The sequence below is a fragment of the Microcaecilia unicolor genome, chromosome 1 (genome assembly GCF_901765095.1).
Source record: "Microcaecilia unicolor chromosome 1, aMicUni1.1, whole genome shotgun sequence".
In the NCBI taxonomy this organism is placed as follows: domain Eukaryota; kingdom Metazoa; phylum Chordata; class Amphibia; order Gymnophiona; family Siphonopidae; genus Microcaecilia; species Microcaecilia unicolor.
In genome coordinates this window covers 287,001,963-287,026,107 of record NC_044031.1, presented here as the reverse complement: position 1 = coordinate 287,026,107, position 24,145 = coordinate 287,001,963, and the positions used below count along the sequence as shown (strand labels likewise).

Below are 24,145 nucleotides of genomic sequence, written 5' to 3'. Positions count from 1 at the left end.
TTTATGTATCTCTACTGCACATTTTCCCCCTAATTTTATAAAAGCTGCTAAAAATGATCCCCCCTGTTTAAAAAGCCATGAGGCACTGCCGACACAGCCCATTCAAAATGAATAGGCTTTGTCGGCAGTACTGCACTGCCAGCTGCTAGCGCGGCTTTGTAAACAGGGACCATGGGCACAAATTTGGGTATGTGCTCAATTTGCGTGCACAGTTTAATTGAATAACAAGCTAATTAGCACCGATAATTGGCTTTTTAACAGGAAATTATTGGCACTAATTAGATTAAATTGGAATATATGCGCCTAAATTTAAAGCGTGAGTTAGAAAAGGGAACAAGGAAATGGGACGGTCACGGGGCGAAACAGGGGCGTTCCTAAAATTAATGCATGTACTTATAAAATAAGGAGGAAATACATTTCAGTTGGAGCAAATGGACGCTCCTAAAGTTAGGCACAATTCCCAGACGTAAGCGCTATTCTATAAACTGCGCCTAACTTTAGGCGTGGCTTGTAAAATAGCGCTTTTTTCAGTGCCATATATTGAATTCACCCCTTAAGGCAGAGATTTACAACCGTTTTCATCTCACGGCACACTTACATGGTGCTAAAATTGTCAAGGCACACCCCCACAAAATGGCCCAACGTTTTACCTACTTCACCCCCCACCTGCACTCCCACACATGGTCCAGTCCAGCATTTACCTTCTCTTCTTCCCCCCACACATACAAAAATAGTCCTGAATCTCTCCCTCCTGTTCCCTCTCCAGCCAGCAACCAGGCTTCTTCCCTTGTCTCTTGACACCCCCCAACCCATGTATCTTTTAAAAGTTTGCTTGTCTCTAGCGGTTGGTACCAGTGAACAGCGATTCATACAGCCTATTCATGCCAACTCCAGAGCTTTCTCTCTGACGTAACTTTCTGCTTCCTACCCATGTGGAAGCAGGAAATTACATCAGAAAGAAAGCTCTGGGGTTGGCATGAGCAGGTTGTATGAATCCCTGCTTGCTGGTACCAACCGCTAGAGACAAGAAAACTTTGAAAAGGTACACTCGTTCCAGCACAAATTACGCTGGCCCCACTAATAAATGACCCTCAACTCCCGCGGCACACCTGTGGACCAGCCACGGCACACTGATTCAAAAACGCTGCCTTAAGGTCTGCTCAAATGTTCAGCATCTCCACTAGGAGGTACTGTATCACAGAAAGATCATTTACGCCCATTTGCAAGTTGGCCAGTGACAGTAAACAGAATTCAAAACGACTAATGCCAGACAACACAATCAATCTTACTACTTGTAAAACTCTTACAAATGTATCCAATGCAAACTGAGGCAAAAGAATTTAGCTTTGACTTTATGGGTTAAAGTAATTGTTTTACTTTGAAAATATGCATATAGAATGAAAAACAGTTGCTTTAAAATGTACAAAAAATTGTGTAAAATGTGAAAAAAAATGATGAATATTTGAACACCACCTACAAAACCTCTCACAGTGCCAGGGTTAGCTTGTAAAAATAGTTTTCATGGTTTCAGGTAAGCCAGATAATATACTGTATACACACATACTATAAATTCATACGATTGTTGCTTCAGTGGAAGGGCCCTTTAACCCTAAGGCCCGAATGAATGATTTTAAAAATGATCTTTTGTCTAACCGAGTCATACAAAGAGAATACTGATGAAGCAGTCTGATAGAGAAAGGAGTTACTGTATATTGGAGGAAGGGTACGTATTTTCTTTAATATGTACAGGAGTTCCTTTTTAGAAAAAAGCAGGGTTGGTGTGCTCAATGATACAACGCTTGCAGTGACGCTTGACAAAGCGCAACGCTTCCACAGAGATGTCACAGTCTTGCACATTCAGCATTTGCAAGTCAAAGCAGTTGGCTGCCACAATCTGCAGGCCCTGGCCTGTAATGCTCTCACAAGACTTCAGACTCAGGCGCTTCAGATTAAAGCAGTTCAGGGCCAACACTTCTAGGCCACTGTCAGAGACCAGGGGGCATTTTCCAATATCTAGTGACTTGAGTTTTGTGCAATTTTTGGCAAGGTACTCCACGCCATGGTCTGTTATGCCTTCGCAGCCCCGCGCATTGAGGTAGCGGAGCTTGCTGCAGTACTTGGCGATATAACGGATGCCGACATCTGTTATTCGGCCACAGTGGGCAATGCTGAGATAGCGCAGGCGGGACTCTAGTTTGGCAATTTCCCGCATGCCAAAGTCGCTGACAAAGCGGCAGTCGCTGACGCTCAGTTCTTTGATGGACGTGCAGTAAATCATAATATAGCGGAGGCCCTCGTCCGTGATGCGAACGCACCGGCGCAAGTACAGGTGGGTTAACTGAGTGCAGTGGGCCGCAATGGTGTGCAGTCCTTCATCCTCCAGGACAAAGCAATCTGTCATGTCCAAGTAACGGATGGAGATCTGTTTTCCGTGCATGGGGGACAGCTTGATAGATGCTTCCCGGGTTAGACTAATGCAGGTCACTTTCGAACAACCTAAATAAGAGAAAAACACACAGATAAGGGACTGCAGTAAAGAGAGATATATGCTTTCTTTAAATAAATGAGCACATCAAGAAATTCTCACATTGGTTTAGAAGAGAGGGCAAGACACCCCGCCCAGCTCCTAATCTGTGTGCAACATGTTCTCTGCAACAATGCTAATTACTGAAAGGAAACTGCCTCTGCAAATGCACAGGATGTTGTGTAAATTGTTTCTAGATTTATCAAAATGATCAAATCAATCAAAATCTAATTAAAAGCGAATACACACTCCCACACCTTAAATGAGTACAGATGGGGAAAAGTAAAAAGAGCCTGGGGGAATATTCACCCCTTTGCCTTCCTGAAGGAACGGTGTAATTTACCGGATAATGATAAATTTGCTTACATGCAGGGGGCTCATTATATTCACTCCCTCCCATTAGCACCCCTTTGGGAAAGTTCTAGTGACACAATGGAAGAAATTGGGAGGGGAGAAAGTTCAGAGAAGTTCATCCTAGTATAACATTTTGATAATGGACTTACCCAAATTGAGGGGCCCTTTTACTAAGCCTACGAGCAACAAAATGGAGTTACTGCCCGGCTACTGTGTGGCTCTTGCGGTAATTTCATTTTTGGCACGCGTTCGATATGTGCATCTGGAAAAATTATTTATTTTCGGATGCGCGCCAAGTGGCATTTGACACACGTAGGTTATTACCGCCCAGTTACCGCGTGAGACTTTACTGCTAGGTCAATGGCTGGCGGTAAGGTCTCTGACCCAAAATGGACACATAGCAATTTTCATTTTGCCGCACGTCCATTTTCGTCAAAAATAAAAAAAAGGCATTTTTTGTAGGTGCGCTGACAAATAATTTCGCGTGCACCCAAAACACACGTCTACACTACCGCAGGCCATTTTTCAGCGCACCCTTAGTAAAAGGACCCCTGAATCAGTCAAAATTAAAATTTGTTTTTCGCATGTTTATATCCCCACTCCAGGCAAAAAAGGATGGGTATTGCAGAATCAAGTGCTTATCTTAAATGAGGAATGGAGGGGTCTCATTTAGGCAAAGTACTTTGGTCTTGCAGTAAGACTCAATCCTTTTGGGAAGGTATAGCTTCATACGTTGACCCCAGTTTTACATTTACAAGTACCATTGTCTTCAAAAACCCTTTTGTTTGCTGAATTGGCAACATTAAGCCAAGCCACAAATAAGAGTGAGTGAGTGCTTCTTTATTATATGATTATTTTGGCTTGGAAGTATCTTTTGCTTGATTAGAAACAGGATCCTCTAAATCTCACTCAATGAGATTTGAAGGAACTTATTATATGAACTTATGGCAAAGCTATGAGTTGGCAGGCAGTATCCAGACAGGTGGAGACATACCAGAAAATGTGGGAACTTATCAGGAATGAAATGCCACACAGAGCTAGAAGCTGGACATTGAACTACTGAGTGAGTGAGTGGGGTCTGGAACCATCATTAACTTCAGCCTTAACTGTACTCAAGTTTAAAGATACACATACTTGGCATGAAATCAGGTTGGTTTGAAGGGGGAGATGGTGGACTCTGTTTGGTTTTTTTTTGATGTTTGGTATTCTTTCTACTGTTTTGATCATTGTATTATATTGTGAATTAAGGGCTTCTTTTACAAAGCTGCACTAATGATTCCTGCATGGCAAAGGAGAGGAAGCCCATAGGAACTGAATGGGCTTCCTCTCATTTTCTGCACCGAGAATCGGTAGCACTGCTTTGTAAAAGAGTCCCTAAATAAATAAATATAATAATTTTAAAAAAAGCCTGGGGAATTTCTTTTCATTTGGTGCTGCGGCAACCCTTCCCAATGTTATTTATCTTTCATATGGCACCTTTAATTAATTTTCATTCGCTTGTGGATTATACATGGTCAGATCAAACTGATGTTTGCGTGTGGTTTTGCTATCTGTCTTTGCAAATGTCCCGCCCTCTCTTCTTATGACTTTTGAATACCTGGATCTACTGAACCAAACTTGGCATGGAGCTAGGTCACTTGAACTGCATTAGACCATTTTAGTTTCAAATTTGAGGAGTGCTTTCAGGAGGAAGGCAAATTTGGGAATGTTCTCATAGGAAATACCTTGAAGCTCTGACAGGGCTAGGTAGAATGTTGCTTCTCTCTCTCGTCTCTTTTCCAGTGGGTATGGTGCCTACTTTCCTTTACAGAATACTAGCGTAACCAGGTATATATGTGCATGTATGCTGTTACATATAAGCACTTAAAGCAGCCACAAAACTGGCATAAGTGATCACGTCTACATGCTACAAACACTTATATAGAATTCTATACGTTACATATGTGAGTCCCGCCATGCTCTACCCAGACTCCTATGCATACACCTATCTGTAAACTATGCACTATGGGATCCTTTTACTAAGGTGCGCCGAAAAATGGGCTGCTCTAGTGTAGGTGCATGTTTTGGGCGCACGCAGATCCATTTTTCAGCGCACCTGTAAAAAAGGCCTTTTTTATTTTTGCCGAAAATGGACATGCGGCAAGATAAAAATTGGCACGCGCCCATTTTGGGTCTAAGACCTTACCACCAGCCATTGACTTAGTGGTAAGATCTCACACGTTAACCATGTGGTAATCATCTACGTGCATAGAATGACGATTATAGCCCAGTTTCTGCTATGCGCCAGAAAATAAAAATTATTTTCTGGCACGGGTAGCGGACACGCATCAAAAATGAAATTACCGCAGGGGCCATGTGGTAGCCAGGCAGTAACTCCAAATTGACGCGCGCTGGGCGCGCATAGGCGTCTACGCAGCTTAGTAAAAGGGCCCCGATGTAAGATATGTGTGTATTTATAGAACAGCACTTAGGTGTATTTTTGGCATTTATGTGTGTATGTTCTAAACATTTACACATGCAAATGGCTTGTAACTGTTGGCAACAACTTTATAGAACTACCCTCATTTTATCATGTGGGGATGCAGTGAATAAAAAAGTCAGGTGTGAAATACCTAGAAAATGGGCTTATATTGCAAGCAGTTATAACAAGTTACTAACTTGTGGTGTCGCATTACAGCAGGTTAGTAACATGCTGTAAACAAAGCTGCTATTTTTACCATAGCTTAATAAGTCCCCCCCCCCCCCCCCCCAATTTTTAAAGTGTGCTAATGAGCTGAGAAATACACACTCTAGTAGCAGCTAATAAAAAAAAAAATTAGTGACCGTGTAGACAGATACAGCTTAACGGTAGGTAGTCTGCATGAATCTAGCACAAGGGAATCTTACCTCATTAGATATTTTTGATGGTGTAAACAAACATTTGGATAAAGGTGAGCTGATTGTTATATTGAAGGCATTTGATAAAATTCATCATTAACAATTCCTCAAGAAATTAAAAAGTCTCGGGAAAGGAGGCAGGGTCTTATCATTGGCGAAGCTTCCTCCACTGATGTCGGAGTGCCAACATGGGTGGCTGTCGACACCAGTGCAGCACGTGACACCGGCATTGAAGGCCTCACCATAGGCACAGGGCCTTGCACAACAGCAGTGAGAGGCACAGATGGTGCAAGCACCCCAGATGTCAAAAGCTCAGGGACCATGGCCCGGATGCTCTCATCGAGATAGGCCCTCGGGAAAGACTGGGGTATCAGTTCAGAAACAGACTGCTGAACTGCAGAGGTTGAGATGGGCGCCTGGTCTTGGCTGCGAGGAGACCTGCATATCAACACCTCCTGTATGGAGGGGGAGCAGTCCTCCTGGAGCCGACGGTTCTTGAGGACCAAATTCCTCAGTGCCCTGGAGCTCCTAGCACCATGTGTTGGGGGGGATTGATGCTGATGCTTCTTGGCCTTTGCCTGATGCCGGTAATTGACGCTCTTTGGTGCCAACAAGGATGACAATGAATCTCCACGTCACCTCGGGGTCGGGCCTGATGCCGGCCGGTCCTGGGGACCATGCATAGTGGCCAGTGTTGAGACAGGTGGAGACCCACTCGATGCACAATCACTCCCAGTGTCCAAGACAGACCTCTCAGCCATATGGGCCGATGCACCCAATGCCAATGCAACTCTTGACATTGATGTCAATAGCGATGCAGAGGTTTCGGACTGGGCTCCAAAAATCTTTTGTCTTTGAACCTCTCTGGCCAGATGGGTTTTTTTCTTCATACGAAAGCAAAGAACACAGATGGAAGGATCAGGCCCCAAACACTGAAGATACCAAGAAAGAGTGTCTTTGCCAGAGATGGTCCTATTGCACCGGCTACAGTGTTTAAAGCCATTGGGAACCTTTGATAACATGGAAGGGAAAACAGCCATGGCCAAATCAAATGGCTCGATGGTGACTGAAAAAAGGGACAAGTACCAGAAAAATAGAGCCTGACCGGAGCTCTGGCCTAAGCAGACCTACCAAGCGTGGTAAAAAAAAGAAAGCTTAAAAGTGGGGGAAAAGTGAACTAAAACTATAAGGAAATGGAGGGGAAATATTCCTAAAGAAAATAAAACAAAAATCAGGACAAAAAAGCAAAAAAACAATGTTCACGCACCAGACACTGTGAGGAGCGTGGGACAATCATATTCTCTCCTCACTGCAGATGAGAAGAGACTGATGGTCCCGGCGGGCGGGAAGGCGCTCACACATTCGCAGTGGGGATGCTGCGCATGCTCTTAAAGCTGTATTAGCTTGTCTAAGCTCTGCACCGGGCGACGTAGATGATGTACCCAATGTGAGAATATGGCCTGCTTGAACTCGGAGAACCAATCATACAGTTCACATTAATAAACGCCTTCTTTGATTAGGCTTTCCTCAAGTAGTAAAAGACTTTTCAATGCAGTTCCCCCTCATGAAGAAGAGAACAGAGATGAAGGTGAGAAAAAGGTGAGAAGTGGAGGAGGGAACAAAACTAGAAGAAGTGCGATGAGAGAAGCTGTAGAGAAACCATGAAGAGTCTCATATACATGGAGGAAAGAAAAATTATGATGACACGGGAGGAGGACTGGAAAAGAATCATTAAAAAAAAAAGGAACTTGAGAACTGAGAGAAAACCAAGAACAAGTACAGACAGAGGATGGAAGTTAAACTACAGACAAAAAGTTTGGAAAATTGTTTACGTTTTTAGTAAAGATTTCTGTGCCAGCTGTGCTGGACCAAGGGTAGGCAATATCTATATTTTGCTATTTTCCTCCAGCCCTGTAGTCACCAGAATTAATATACTATTTTAACAGAAGGGCATGGGCGAGCAGGACTGATTGCGCCAATATTTGATGACAAAGTGTGAAAAATATCTTTAAAATGGCTTCTCTTTGGCGCTTTCCCACTCATGGCAGGCTCAATGCGGTGGGCAATGGAGGGTTAAGTGACTTGCCCAGAGTCACAAGGAGCTGCCTGTGCCAGGAATTGAACTCAGTTCCTCAGGACCAAAGTCCACCACCCTAACCACTAGGCCACTCCTCCACTACTGGGCCCACCTGTCAGAAGTGCACTGCACCCACTAAAACTGCTCCAGGGACCTGCTTGCGCTGTCAGAAACCTGAGTATGACATCTAAGGCTGGCAAGTAATATTTTAAGTGATGCTTTTGAGGGTGGAGGGGATAAGTGACCACTGGGGGAGTAAGGGAAGGTCATCCCCGTTTCCCTCCAGTGGTCATCTGGTCATTTGGGGCACCTTTTTGTGCCTTATTCGTAATAAAAACAGGTCTGGGTGAAAACGTTTTAGTGCTGGACGTCTTTGCTTTTTTCCATTATGGCTGAAAGACGTCCAAGTCTTAGGAACGCCCAAGTCCCACCTCGACCATGCCTCCGGTACGCCCCCTTGAGATTTGGACGTCCTTGCAACGGACTTCTGATAAAGACGTCCAAAATCGGGTTTTGATTATACCGATTTGGATGTTTCTGAGAGATGGACGTCCAAGTGCCGATGGCAGATGGTGAACAAATACAAAGTGATGCATATTGGGAAGAATAATCTGAATCATAGTTACCTAATGCTAAGGTCCAACTTAAGAGACAGCACTCTTGCCCTGGGATTAGTAGCATGGAATGCTGCTACTAATTGGGTTTCTGCCAGGTACTCGTGACTTGGATTGGCCATTGTTGGAAACAGGATACTGGGCTAGATGGACCATTGGTCTGATCCAGTATGGCTATTCTTATGTTCTTATGAGTCACCACTAATAAAGGAGGTGGCATTGTGCAGAAGCTGTTGCCACCAAATGAAGTGCCAATTTCCATTTTTGCAGAAGGCACTAGAATCAGTGCTAATTCAGCTCCTCAAGCCAACCACTTACTCTGTGACTGTGACTGCTAAAGCTTTTGTAGGTGGGCTGGTACACCACATGCAAATATGGCCCTAAGGGCTGTGGAGCAACTGACTGCTGAGATTTCAAGGTTTGTGCATGCAGTTGACAGAGCAGCTCATAGGGCCTTTCTGGATATGGAACAGATATTGTATTTCAGTCTGTGAGTTCTAGATATGAATGGTGTCTGGGGCTCTGGGAAGGGGTGTAGGAATATGATCTTTGTCAGGAAGGGTGGGGGCTAAACATTTTTGAAAAAAATGTGAAGAATCTGCTTAGGAGGTATGAGGGAGGGGTGAGCCTAGCCTACAGGGGAGGAGCACTGACCAAGGTAGAGTGAGAGGGAACCCAATGTGGGGAGGAATTAGTAGGGCACAAGGCAGATCAGGTCATGAGGAAATAAAGAGCAGAGAAATATAGAATGGGGGAATGGAGTAGGTATGGGGGAGGGGGGTATAACGCATCCTACCCAAAAACAAAAGTCAAACTGCATTGGGAGAGAAATGTGAGGGAAAAACAGAATAAGATGAGAGGAGGAAGAATATTTTAAGGCAGGGAGGGACTGAGAAAGAAGTGGGGATGGTCTGAGAGAAAAGAAAGTGTATGGTGTGCCCAGGTTAGGCAGGGAAGACAGGCTGGGAGGGAGATAATATGGGTTGTATAGATGGGCCAGGGTGGACTGGAAGGCATAACGTGAGTGTGGTGTAGATGGGTTGGGAGTAGGGTGGTAAACTGAGGTGACAGGTTGAGGTTGGGTTGGGCAGGAGGAGAGACTGGTGGGACCTAGCATTTCTTTTACTCACAAGTCTTACCTGCTGTGCTCTTCATTTTCAACCTACCTGTAAAAATGCCAGCAGAGCACCTAAGTTCCACATGCTGTTACACAGTTAGGTGCTCTGCTGGCATTTTTACAGGTAAGTGTACACCTAATTGTATAAATGCTAGCATTCTGTACATTTATGTGTGCAAGGAGCACATAAATTATACAACTGCCCTTTTTGTGTCAAAATATCATTATTAAACTAGTGAAATTGTATCATTTGAGTGCCACTCCCAAGTGTGAAGAGAGCTCTGTCAGTTAGAGAACAACACGGGGACAAAGTTTGTCCCCGTCCTGTCCCCTTGGGTTCTGTCTCCATCCCTTCCCTGTACCCACCCTGTCTCCGTCTCCACTCCGTCCACATGGGCTCTGCCTCATCTGCAGAAGCCTCGAACAATTATGATTTTATATCTAAATCTTTTTATTAAAGTATGAAAAGGAACAATATGCAGTGCAACTATTGTGAATAATTACAAATAGAAAACAATAATAACAGCGAGCAGCTATAATAAACCTCCTCACCACCACCCTCTACCCTTCCAACCCCAACAATAGCTGATTTCTACTACCCCAAGGAATCCTAATCCACCCTGTTAAAATGTCCAGGGGTACAAAATACAACCTATTCTGTATGCCCTAGAGGGGAGAAATATGCCCTATGAAGCACTGTTATGACTTTTTAATCTGTGGATGAATAAAGTCATCAACAATCCCAGGATTCAGTCTAGCTCTCCTGCCTTCCACAGTCCTTCCTGCAATAGAAGATGTCTTCTTAGAAAATGTGCTGGTATCAGGATGTACAGGATCCCCCCATGTAAATTTTGCTAATTGTGGCCAGCATGTTTGCTTGTTTTTCCAAAAAATCAAAATATTGTCTGCATCACTAAAACATAAACAATCCAGTTCATTAACAGGCTTCAAAGTAAAAAATGACACAGGGAAAAAGTTTGTTCTCATCCTCGTGGGCTCTGTCCCCATCCCGCCCGACCCCATGGGATCTGTCCCCGCCCTGTGGGCTCTGTCCTCGTCCCCATCCCTGTGGTTACTACGGGTCCCCGTCCCGGTGTCATTCTCTACTGTCAGTGTCAAAAGTGTTAATCACAAGAAACTAAAAGTAAATTATCATCCCTACTCTAGAATGGACCTGCAATTTGCAAGGGGGGGGAGCTTTGTCAATTTTCAAAAGGCCTTGTCCCCACTACCAGTATCGGGAGGCTGTTCTACGCATCCACTAATGAATAAAAGAAAAACCATAAAACCTTCAACTGTCTCTCACTACTAATAAATCCTAATAAATAAACTACTGTACTCTAATCAGCTAATAGTTGGGCAAAAGGTTTTCAAATGTCGTCTGAAGTATAAATTATTCTTTTCTTTCAAATCTTTTGAAGCCTATTCCATAAAGAAGGGACAGTGCCACAAAAACAGTTGCACATTAAGATTGCTTGATTTAAAACATTAAGTTCACCAAATGAAATTCATCCTGCGAGTGTAAAGACTGAATGGGTACCTTAATTTTCTTAGGGCCCTGTTTACTAATGTCCGTTAGTGTTTTTAGCGCGCCTACACTTAGCGCACACGCTAACCATTTAGGCACCTATAGGGATATTATAGGCACGCCTATAACGCTGCTTAGTAAACAAGGCCCTTAAAGCTTCACCAACAGAGATTAGAAAATCAATTGTTTATCGTTATTGGTTCCATTTACCTGACACATCCAGGTGCTCCAAGTTCGGACATAGTGATACTACATCAAAAACAGCCTCATTGGAGATGTTATAACATCCTGAGACCTCCAGCCTCCTCAGTTCAGGGCAGCACTGTGCGATGGTATAGAGTCCCCTGTCCGTGAGCCGCCTGCAGCCACTAACAATTACGGTCTCCAACATAAGACATACATTTGGGGTGTCCTGACAAAGTCTTCTGGTCAACACCTTAAGAGCTCTATCCACATTGATCGTCTCTCCCATCAGGCGAATAGTCCTCCAAAGCCGGGGATCCCAGGCTAGGTTATACCAACGGCGGCACACTCTGGTGCAACGACAAAGTTGATTGGTAGGAAGGTAGGACAATATCTGGATCATGCATTGATCTGGCAGCCGGTCAGTGTTTGCCTGTGTCTTCTGGTGCTTGGAGGAGAGTTGGATGAGAGGGTGGGTTAGGCGGGCTGGAGGGGGTGAATGTACAATGGCAACGGTCTCTCCTGTGATTGAGGATGATGAGGTGGAAGATCCTCTGCCATTCTGAAAGCTGTGCAAATTTCGTGGACATATCAGGGCAGGGCTGGGTGTGCTCAGTGTACGCATACTCAAGTCCGAATCTGTAAAAGACAAAATGACACAGGAGAAGTGAGACATCATGATGCTGCTAGAGCATTTTAGGCGTTCTCTCTCGATGTACCTCAATTTTTGTACAATCCCAGAACTAGACTGAAACATCAAATGCCTGGATTAATCATGACTTCTCAGCCACTTTACTTGCTAGCTTAGGGCCCGCTATTTATTGTTTTTTTTAATTTTGTTTTTATTTTTCATGTTATCAAAACACAGCAACACAAGAGTGCCAAGACATTAGCATTTACAAACATTATCAAAGCAAAATCTTTCAGGCAACCATGTGTGCAAAACAGCTGGACATCTATGCATATGTATAAATTTCCCCCAAATAACTCAGTTTACACAGCTACATATGCCCATCTACTCACAACCTATGTCCAATCTTGCAACACAGGAAAATAATTCCCCTATATACAGTGGTCAGCAGAGCCCTGTTACACATACCCATCAACTTCAAAATCTTTCTTTAATGGAGATCAACTTACATTAAAACGTGCCACCCTCTTCTCAATCAATGCAGTCAAATTTCCATTTCATACATTTCCTACACATATTTATCCCACTCCTGTGCAGATCGGGGCTGTACTCTATTCCAATTAGCCACAATACAAAGCCTGGCAGCAAGCACCTGAAACCTCACCGATTCTACTCTACCCAGCTATATACCAGATTCCCCACAATCGTACAGCATATAATTCTTGGATAGGGAATAGACTGTAATCAATATTGTTTTTTGCAAAATGAAATTCACAGAAGGCTTGATCTTGGGGCAACTTCACCACATATGTTTAAAGGTCCTGATATTTAAATCCACTTACTCAGATAATGGCTGTCATTATCTGGATAAATGACTTAGTCAAAGGTGCAGTGGGATTTGAATCTGGCTCCCCTTTTTCTCAGCCTGTTGTTCTTATCATTAGGCTCCTCCTTAGCCTTAGCACTAACTGAAGAATACCAAGGTGGTATAGGGGTGCAGCCCAAAATAATCCTGTTAGCAGGGCAGTCCAAGGATTTAAATTTCCTGCACCTTTGGAAGACATTCCACAAAAATTATCAGGCAAAACGCTTATGCAAAAAAGCATTAGGAAACTTTTTTTTTACCTGATTCTTAAATTTAGCACATTTAAGTGCTTTCACGGAATGTTTTTCTTTTATCTTTCTGCGTTTTCCTTTCATTTTAATACCGTTTTCTCCCTCTTGTACACATTGAGAATATTGCAGTGTGTGTTGATTGATACATACCATGGCCATTTTGATATCATACTCAAAAAGAAATTGAGAAATAGATCAAGAGTACTGAATTCTTGAAAAAAATGATTAGCAGTTGCTGTGCTTTTCTATTCTTTCCTTCCTCAAAGGTGCTGAAGCCAGGAGACCTGAGAACTGGATTAATCAGCTCAAGTATCACACATTCATGCACTGATGGAGGTGGTTAGGAGCAAAGGAAAGTTGAATCTTCCTTAAAATCTAGTCTGTACTTCCCCCACACCTCCTACAACTATCCAAAATAAGTGTCCTCTGACCTTCAACCAGGTCTGGTGTTTGGTGCAATTTACTCTAGCTGGCATTGTGCCAATAACTAAAATGTACTGTCACTAAAACAGTCAGCTGTAGTCTTCATTATAAACCAGGTTCATAGATGAAGTGTATGCAAATATAGATCATGAACCCTTTTAGATATTCAGAAACTCAGACAGGGTTGACGGTATGGGAACTATTGACCTCAGAGCTTCTTCTTCAGAGCTGTAACAAGGCTTGATCAATGCTGACTAGGCTAGAAGTTATCACCACAGAATGAGCCAGCTGGCAGGTTCCTTTATAAAGATTTTCAGTACAAAAACAGTTTGTTATGCTATATAACAGGGTTGCACAACATGCAGCTCATGGGCTGAATGCAGACTGCCATTGAATTTTATGCAGCCCCCGAGACCATGGGAAGTATACACAGAAAATGTCATTGACCAGAGTTTTGGTGATTTTAAATATTACATTTCACAAATATTTTCATAACAGCCACTCTAGCAGTTTGTTTCCAACATTTTAAATTAAATTTTGATTATTTATCACACAAGGTCAATGGAGCTCTGTGCATTTCTGGTTCCAACATTACAAAATATAGCAGCCCAGAAGGGATACTACTGCCATTCATGTGGCCCTCTCTGTATAAAGGTTGCTCACCCCTGTTCTATAAGGGCCCCAAAATGTGTTAGTTACCCAGGCATAAGGTTGACATCTTAGCTAAGATTATGTGTAAGGTCTGACTTGTGTGGCCTAGTGGTTAGAGCACTGGGATAAGAACCATCAAAGCCAAGGTGCACTTCCTGCTGCTGCTCACGCTCTTTGGGGGGGGGGGGGTGATTTTAAAAGCATCTTCATGTGTAAGTAGCAGCATAAGCATGTAGACTGCACACGTGTATTAATGGTGATTTCAGAAAGCCAATCATTTTATGTGGAGATTTATACCATGTACAAACTTCAGGGCATGGCTTGGGCGAGCACATGTATTTTACAAAGGGAATACTGGGAAAAAAAATTCCTGTCAGGTTTTACACCAACTCAAAGGCATGCACAGATTTTTGAAAAGTGCTCATGTTGGCCAGGCCTTTACACAAGAGATTAATGGAGTCATTCTCCTTAATATATCACTTTTTATTTCCACCTCCAAAATGAAGAAAAATAAAAACTGCAGCCTCACTACTTAATTTGTAGCTCTTACAAGTCTAGGTTTGAATAACGAGGTGGCTACATATGGAGGTAGTGCCACTTCTATGTGGAAAATGTAAAATCGCCACTTCCACATGGAAACTGACGGGTTTATGCCATTCAGTTTTTCAACATATACAATTGTAAAATGGCTGTTCTTGTTGCATGTGCTGGAAAATACACATGCATTCCAGCGCATCATTATATGTATTTTATAAAACCCTCCACATTCAGCAGATCCTTTGTATAATAGGACCAGAATTGAGTACCTGTGGGCTCATTAGGGAAAGGATATGTTGTGGTGGAACACTTCTCACTACTGTGCAGTGCTGTGTTTGTCCAGATATGCCAAATACATAATCAGTACTACTATACATTATCATTCAGATTAAGAACCTCAACAAAATTACCTCTGTCATTCAACCCTACTAAGGTCACAGAATTTACTAAGCCCTGATTTAAAAAAACATATAGTTATTGCTTTTAAAGCTGTATGAATATGTAGCAGAGTTGCCAAGGGGGGCCCGATCTTTGAGAGGGAGATTTTCAGCCACGCCCCCTTGATAAAACCTCATCTCCTGCTGCTGTGAGATTTTGAAGTTCTTATCATAAGACTGGTCTCGCAGCAGCAGGAGATGACATCTTATTGACACATTTCCTGTTCCTGATGGAGAGGGAGACTGCTCAGTGGGAGCACTTGGCTTCCCAGTGGGAGTGCGGGAGATGACTCATGAAAGCGGTAGACTTGGCAGGTTTTGACATAGTGATATGAGCGGGAGTCCTTCAACTGCATTGCTGCCAGTAGGGGGTGGAGCTTCAATCAGTGGCATAGCTACGTGGGGCCACAGGGGCCTGGCCCCCCAAACTTCCTCTGGGCCCCTGAATTTGCTGGGTGGTCCCCAACCCCCACTAGCCAAAGTGCTGTCCAGCGCGGTCTCCGGCGCCACCGCATTGCCTGCCCTGCTCTGTCTTCTCCTCATGTCCGGCACACTCCTTTTAGTGAAACTGAGCATGCTCAATTTCACTAAAAGGAGCATGCAAGACGTGTTGGGAAGACAGAGCAGGGCAGACAATGCGGTGGCGCCGGAGACCGGCAATGGACAATGCTTCAGCTGGCGGGGGTTGGGAACCCCCGCCAGCCAAGATATTTGCTACAGCAGTGGGTGGGGAGTGGCAGGGCGGCAGGGGGGAAGCAGCGAGGCAGCGGGGGGCGGCAGCGGGGCAGCAGACAAAATATGCTCCCCCACCTCAGGCTCTGGCCCCCTCCCACCGCGAGATCTGTCTATGCCCCTGACTTCAATATTGTGTTTTCAATTGCTCGGGACAGGCAGGTTCCCTGAAGACCTGCAGAGCTTGCCTGTCCTTCATGAAACAGCAGCCTCCACTAGCAAGAACGAAGGTGGAGGACTCACATTCAGCTTAGAGAGAACAGTGATGATATATAAAACTAACAGAATGATAGCACACCTCTGTCAGATGCTCATACACACCAACCGGTACATATTACACAGTGCAGAAAGGTTGCCTAAGGATTACAAAAGAACGCTGGTATTCATAAAAGACAGGATAGCAGATTATGAAAAGACTTCGCTAAACGAATATTGGCAGGTCTGTACCAGAAATGAAACTCAGTATTATTCTGCCCACTGTCAAGCAGGTCAGCTGGGCTTGAAAGTATTTTTACATGTGTTAGGAAATGTTAAAAGAAACTAGATTGAAAATACAAAGCAAAGATTAATGCAGTGTAATTCTAGCCCAAGAGTGTACAGCTATCCCAGCCTCCTGAGAGAAAAGGCAACCTCTGGATCTAGGCATTAAGTTGAGCTGTCAAATATACTGAAACTTTGTAAGGAACTCAGTTAAACGCTACAAAAAAATACAAATGTGACATTATCTCACAGGTAGTTTACTTGAGTGCAGGGCCGTGCCTAGGGTCTCCGGCGCCCCCTTGCAGTTGGCCCCCGCCAGCGCCCCCCCCCCCCCCCGAAAACGATCGCTACACTACCCGCCCTCTTCTCCCCAGATCCTTTTCCTTTTTGTTTAAAAAAGGACAAGGATCTGGGGAGAAGAGGGCGAGGTAAGCATGGTGCGGCGGGGCGCCCCCCAGAGGATGGCGCCCTCCTGCCATGCTTATCTCGCTTACCGTGTCGGCACGGCCCTGCTTGAGGTGCAACCTCCCTGAATACAATCTGACTTTTGATGGGCCAATGCAATTGCAATTTTTTTGCCTCTCATTTAGCAATAGATTTGATTAAATTAGCCACAAATCTCTTACTATAAAGCATCTTTAACCGCATCACTGAGATTCACTTCTTCAGACAGTTCTGCAATAACGTCAAGCCCCTACCCCCATGGATTTTTTTTTTGTACTAGCCAAAGATGACATGACCAGTGATGTATGTTGAAATTCTGGCTTCCAAAGCAAAAATTATGCAGATGTCCCCTTCCTAAAAATGGGGATCATTCTCCACTCACCTGGGGAAAGGAGCAGTGTCCTCAGGGGTTATGGACATGGGTTGCCTTATCTCCTCTCCTCACCAATATGGCAACATCTGGCAAAGTGCCAGGGCAGGTTTTACATTACACCCGGACAGACACAAAGAAAAAGACACACCACACCTAGACAGACCATACTTAGACAGACACAGAGCCAGGATAACAGAAAATGCCTTGTCTGGCTCTCTTGAGCACTCTTTTCACAGGCTAGTCTGCTTCTTCTTCCTATCTGTGTACAGGCTGATCCGGCATCTCTTGCTATCTTCCCTTCCGCTTTCATTAGTCCCCTACCAGGTTCACTAGTTTCCCTCTGTCCTACTTAGTATCACATCGGGTTCTTGCATTCACAGGCTGCTGTTCATCTGTCAGGATACCTTCCGGCCTTTGCCCTTCATCCCATCTGTTCCAGGCGCCCTGACAGCAGGTTCCAAACTAGTGGTCTGCACTTCCTGAAGGGTGATTTCATTTATCAGGAAATCAGCCTACAGGAAGAGCAGTTTTCATCTTGGCCTGAAAAAAAAAACAGTCGTTCAGAGCACAGAGGATGAGCCATCATGGATGTTCCATCTCTTCCCATAGAAATGTACCCCAAAACATACCCTCTATCCATTTGACCACAACTGTAAATAACATACTGAAGAGCACTGTTGCAACAACCCAACACAGCATAATATCTATCCTCCATTTTTAAGGACTAACATTTCTATATAAGGCACTCAAAATTGCATGCATAAATTTCGGCACACCCGATTTGCATGCACAAATCTGACAAATGATCCAATTAGCACTGATAATTGGGCACTAATAACCAATTATCAGCCCTAATTGGCATTAATTTAAATTTGCGTGCACATCTTTAGGCGCCGGGTTCTGCATGCAAATTTTATGTGTGGATCAGAAAAAGGGTATGGCCATGGGAGGGGCATGGGCAGATCAGGGGCATTCCTGGAATTTGTGCGCAGTGTTACAGAATAAGGGATGAAACCAATACTACTTCTTTGTACGTCCGTATGCTGCACATGCTGGCCGCGTGGAGAGAGAAAGAGAGATTGACTTAACCCTTTAGTGCCCAATGTTCCCATAATAACCCATATGGGAACAGATTGATGGGAACATTGGACACTAAATACTGGCGTTAGCTGGACTTTAAAATCGTTCATAGCTCTGTCAGATGTAGGAATTACCAGAAGATATATTTTGTGGTGACAAGCTTTACAAAATTATTAATGTGTGCCCAAATTCTAAACAATAATATTTTAATGAAAACTACAAATTGAAAATGTATGATGTAATTTTCTTCCTAATATGAATAAAATATATTTCCCAATTGTTTTTCTTTCTGTAAGGTGGCATTAGAAAGAAATGTTATTTTAAAAATGTGGTGAGATTGAGAGTTAAACTGCTTACACCTACTGGGGAATTCTGTATAGGTCACCCAAGTTAGGAGCCGGGATGATCTGCACTAAGTGTGAATTCTGTAAAGGCCATTCTGCACGGAACAGCTTTTATAGAATACTAACTTAACATGCATTTCATGCTTAACTTTGGGCATGAGCGTTTATACCTGCCAAAGGCTGGTGTAAATACTTGTGATCAACTAATGGCAGTTAGGCACGGAAAAGCAGGTATTCTATAAAAGCATACTAAAATTCTGGGAACAGCCCTGACCCGCTTATGCCCCTCCCATGGTCACAACCCTTTGGTGTTGCGTGCTATGAAAATTAGGCACACAGACAGACGTTCAAATATTCGAAAGGTATTAATCCGCAAATGTACCTTTTCTGTAGATGGGAAGGCGGTAGAACTAGAGGACATGAAATGAGGTTGAAGGGGGCAGAGCCGTAGTGAGGGGAGTTGACACCTGGGGCGGGTCGCCGCTGCGCACCCCCCCCGGGTGCAGCACGGCACACCCTCCTCCTGCTGGAGCGCACCCCCCCCCTGGAGCGCATACCTGCGGTGAGGGACGGACGGGAGGGCCGATCCGCCCTGACTGCACGTTGCTGGGGTTTGTCGGCTCCGCGCTGGTTCACTGCTCTCTCTGTCCCGGAACAGGAAGTAACCTGTTCCGGGGCAGAGAGGGCAGTGCACCAGAACGGAGCCGACACCCCCCCAGCGGCGTGCACCCGGGGCGGACCGCCCCCCCCCCGCCCCCCCTTCCTACGCCACTGGAAGGGGGGAAGACTCAAGAAAAATGTCAGGAAGTATTTTTTCACAGAGAGAGTGGTGGATACTTGGAATGCCCTCCAGCGGGAGGTGGTGGAGATGAAAACGGTAACAGAATTCAAACATGCGTGGGATAAACATAAAGGAATCCTGTTCAGAAGGAAGGGATCCTCAGAAGCTTAGCGGATATTGGGTGGCAGAGCTGGTGGTGGGAGGTGGGGCTAGTGTTTGGGAGGCGGGGCTAGTGTTGGGCAGACTTCTACGGTCTGTGCCCTGAAAATGGCAGATACAAATCAAGGTAAAGGTATACACAAAAAGTAGCACATATGTTTATCTTGTTGGGCAGACTGGATGGACCGTGCAGGTCTTTTTCCTGCCGTCATCTACTATGTTACTATCCAGCTTATAATTGAAAAAGAAAAACGCCTATATTGCGACCCAAATCGGGAGATAGACGTTTATCTCACAAAAACGAATAAAGCGGTATAATCGAAAGCCGAATTTGGACGTTTTCAACTGCACTCCGTCGTGGATGCTGACAAAGTTGATGGGGGCGTGTCAAAGGCGTGGTGAAGGCAGAACTGGGACGTGGTTATCGGCCGATCAGAGATAGGCGCCTTTTGCCGATAATGCTGCCAGGGAGGTGGGTATGACATTTGAGGGTGAACATAAAAAGTTGTGAAACGGCATATTTTTGTGGTGGGAGGGGGTTTGTGACCACTGGGGGAGTCAGGGGAGGTCATCCCCGACTCCCTCCAGTGGTCATCTGGTCATTTAGGGCACTTTTTGGGGCCCTATTCGTGGAAAAACAGGGTCCAGGAAAAGTGCCCTAAATGACCAGATGACCACTGGAGGGAGTCGGGGATGACCTCCCCTGACTCCCCCAGTGGTCACAAACCCCCTCCCACCACAAAAATATGCCGTTTCACAACTTTTTATGTTCACCCTCAAATGTCATACCCACCTCCCTGGCAGCAGTATGCAGGTCACTGGAGCAGTTATTAGGGGGTGCAGTGGAAGTCAGGCAGGTAGACCCAGGCCCATCCCCCCCACCTGTTACACTTGTGCTGGTAAATGGGAGCCCTCCACACCGCCCCCCCCAAACCCACTGTACCCACATGTAGGTGCCCCCCTTCACCCCTTAGGGCTATAGTAATGGTGTAGACTTGTGGGTGGTGGGTTTTGAGGGGGATTTGGGGGGCTCAACACCCAACGGAAGGGTGCTATGCACCTGGGAGCTCTTTTACCTTTTTGTTTTTTTTTGTAAAAGTGCCCCCTAGGGTGCCCGGTTGGTGTCCTGGCATGTGAGGGGGACCAGTGCACTACGACTTCTGGCCCCTCCCACGAACAAATGCCTTGGATTTATTCGTTTTTGAGCTGGGCGCTTTCATTTTCCATTATCGCTGAAAAACAAAAACGCCCAGCTCACAAATTGTCGAATAAAACATGGACGTCTATTTTTTCCCAAAATACGGTTCGGTCCGCCCCTTCACGGACCCGTTCTCGGAGATAAACGCCCATGGAGATAGACGTTTTCGTTCGATTATGCCCCTCTATGTAAGGGAGATCCTAGGCATGAGCATTTACTCCAGGTTTCAGTTGGTGTAAATCCTTGCACCAGATGCTACTCTATAAACACTGGCCAAATCTGAGCTCCGTTTATAGAATAGAGCATAGCGCTAAATTTTATTGGCGCCCAAATAATTTGTAAGCCATTTATAGAATTTAGTCCTAAATATTGTTGCATGTCAGTGGTGCCTTTTTAAACAGTGATATATGTGACAGATTCATAGCTTAAACAAGGCTTACATTTGCCATTCAGCAATAAGTTTGTACATACAATGTCTAGTGGCATGTTGCATTAAAATGACTTGCTAGTTTGCTGCCTCTCCCACTCTTTCTTGGCTGCCTGCTGCGCTTCTTGGTTATTTTACTATTGTTATGCTGTTAACAAAATTGTAAGTTTTATGTTAAATTGTACCTGCTGTACACCGCCTTGGATGAATGTCTTCATAAAGGCGGTTAATAAATTCCAGTAAATAAATATGTTGTCCTAATAGAGAAGGTCCATAGTGAATATGCATGGGACAGATTTGCATGCACTCTCTCTTCTGTATACAGATTAGATCTCATCCATATTAATTGTCAAACCAGACTGACAGGGGAAAATCCCTATCAGTGGATTCAAAACCACAGTGCTGTATCAGGTAAGACACAAGTGATCAGAGATCAAGATACAGTTAATTCGACTCTGGAATTCGTTGCCGGAGAATGTGGTTAAGGCGGTTAGCTTAGCAGAGTTTAAGAAAGGTTTGGACTGCTTCCTGAAGGAAAAGGCCATAGAATGTTATTAAATGGACGAAGGGAAAACTCCACTATTCCTGGGACAAGCAGTACAAAATGCTTTGCTCCGTGGATGTTGTCGGGTGATTGTGACCTGGATTGGCCACTGTCAGAGACAGGGTGCTGGGCTAGAAGGACCTTTGGTCTGTCCCAGTGTGGTGATGCTTAAGTCTTATGTCTAAACTTCCTTTTTCCTGCTTGATCTCAATTCTAATACTAATTTAGGATGCTTAGAGGCTCTTTTACTCAGCTGCACTAAGAAATGGGCTTAGTGCGTCCTTATAGGGGACTTTCCTGTGCACTAAGAGCCAGATTCTATAAATGGCATCAAAAATTCAGTGCCCAACCCTATTCAGTGCTTCAGGATAAGCATTCTTGATAGAATAGTGTTGAGCGCTGAATTCGACGCTCAGCTTCGGGTGCCGAATTTGGTGCTCATCTTTGGGCATGAGGACTTGCGCCAGCTGAAACCCACTGTAAATCCTGGCACACAAATTGGGCAGGGATCCCTGTTATTCTGTAACTCTTCACGCATCGTTTGCGAACGACCCTGACCTCCCTATGCCCCTCCCATGGCCACACCCCTTTTTGAGTTGCACAAGATCCAATGGAGGTGCCCTTTCTTTTAGGTCTAAAGTTTTTATTTAGTTTTTTCAAAAACTTACAAGTACAAGAAAAATAACGGGAAGAACATTACAATGATTTATATTAACTAGCAAAAGTTATAGCTTGTGCAGATGCTCAAACCACTGGAGCTCATTAACTAATTATTTTGGGTGCCAATCTGGGATCTGCACTCAATTATAGGTGACCTTTACTGAATCTGGGGGTAAGTGCAGACATCAAAAAGGGCTTTTTTGCATTTGTTGACTATATGGCTGTGTGCTAAAACTAGCTTTAACACATGACCATTAAAAAAAATTACTATGGAAGCACATACCACCTCCTGTTTAGGAAGCATTAATGTGATTAGTACATCCACACAGGCCTCCTACACCTAAAAAAATAATTACCACGTGCTCAGCATGCACAGATGGCAATATTAATGTGGAATGCTTTAGCATGTCCTGCATTAAGCCAGTGCTGCGTGTGTTACCACCTAATGCAGCTTAGTAAAAGGGCCCCTTAATTTGGAATAGTTTTCTTTACACCATTTGAAGGAAGGCAACAGTTTGGCAAAGAAGAGTTAACCCCAGTCTCTACAAAAAGAGCCTTGAAATTAAGGACTATGAGCACAGATGACACAGTACCAAGCCAAAATGCGTTTTGCAAGGAAAACATCCACACATAGCCATGAAACAGGGGCGTATCTGGACTTCGCCGGTAGGGGGGTCCAGAGCCGAGGTGAGGGGGAACATTTTAGCCCCCCCGGTGACTCTCCCCCCGCCGCCGCCGCCGCCCCCCCAGAACCAGAACCACCTCCAACAACTGTCGCCCGCCTGACGACCCTCTCGATCCCCTTCCGCTGTCGCTTACCTGTGCTGGCAGGGGACCCCAACCCCTGCCAGCCGAAGCCGTTGTCCTTCATTTGTTTGCTTTCTTCTTTCTGAGTCTGAGTCTGACTCTGATGTCCTGCATGTTGTGTACGTGCAGGACATCAGAGACGAGTCAGACTCAGAAAGAAGAAAACAAACGAACGAAGGACGATGGCTTCGGCTGACGGGGGTTGGGGTCCCCCGCCAGCAAAGGTAGGCGGCGGGAGGGGGGGTTGCGAGGGTCGTCGGTAGGGGGGTGCAGGGCCAAATCTACGGGGGCCCTGGCCCCCGTGGCCCCATTACAGATACGCCCCTGCCATGAACACCTCTAAAGAGTAATTGATTTAAGAGTAATCTCATTGAGCTAATAAGCAGGTTACCAATATTTAAGAACAGAGAGGTAAATCCCTACAAGTTTACATTTAACATGGGTAATCTCGCCCAGTCAATGGATCTCCTACCAGAAATGTTTTTATGATGATGATTAAGTGGGAAAATGTGGCTGTGTTGAAGGAGTAAACAGACAGCTGGAAAAGAGATGCAGTGTTGTGTACCCAGAGACACTGATTGGTCCACTTAAAAATCAGCTTGCTAATTTTAAATAGATGTTCTCTATAGCACTAGCAGGGCCGTGCCAACGCGGTAAGCGAGGTAAGCGTGGCAGGGGGGGCGCCGTCCTCTGGGGGGCGCCCCGCCGCGCCATGCTTGCCTCGCCCTCTCGCTCCCATGTCCCAACTGCCCGCCCTCTTCTCCCCCCAACAAACTGTCTTTTAAATTTACCTCCGTCCGGCTGGCAGGGCAACGAACGGCGCAGCGTCAGTGAAGGAGGCGGCGCTCCCGACATCTCTACTAGTCTTCCCTTCGCTCAATGTCCCGCCTTCTTCTGACGTTACGTCAGAAAAAGGCGGGACATTGAGCGAAGGGAAGACTAGTAGAGACGTCGGGAGCGCCGTCTCCTTCACTGACGCTGCGCCTTCGCTGCCCTGCCAGCCGGACGGAGGTAAATTTAAAAGAGATTTTGTTGGGGGGAGAAGAG

At 44.9% G+C, this 24,145-nt stretch overlaps 1 protein-coding gene across 1 annotated transcript in view; it reads right to left on the bottom strand.

Annotated features, from left to right (window-relative positions):
• Positions 1-1,025: 1,025 nt before the first annotated feature.
• Positions 1,026-24,145, bottom strand: part of FBXL7 (F-box and leucine rich repeat protein 7) — a 498,006-nt gene continuing 474,886 nt past the window's right edge. Inside the window, exons 3-4 of the mRNA XM_030207251.1 lie at positions 11,302-11,913; positions 1,026-2,496 (exon numbers count right to left, since the gene is read on the bottom strand). Coding sequence (XP_030063111.1) covers positions 1,760-2,496; positions 11,302-11,913 — 1,349 coding nt within the window. The 3' untranslated portion in view covers positions 1,026-1,759. The remainder of the gene's footprint in view (positions 2,497-11,301; positions 11,914-24,145) is intronic.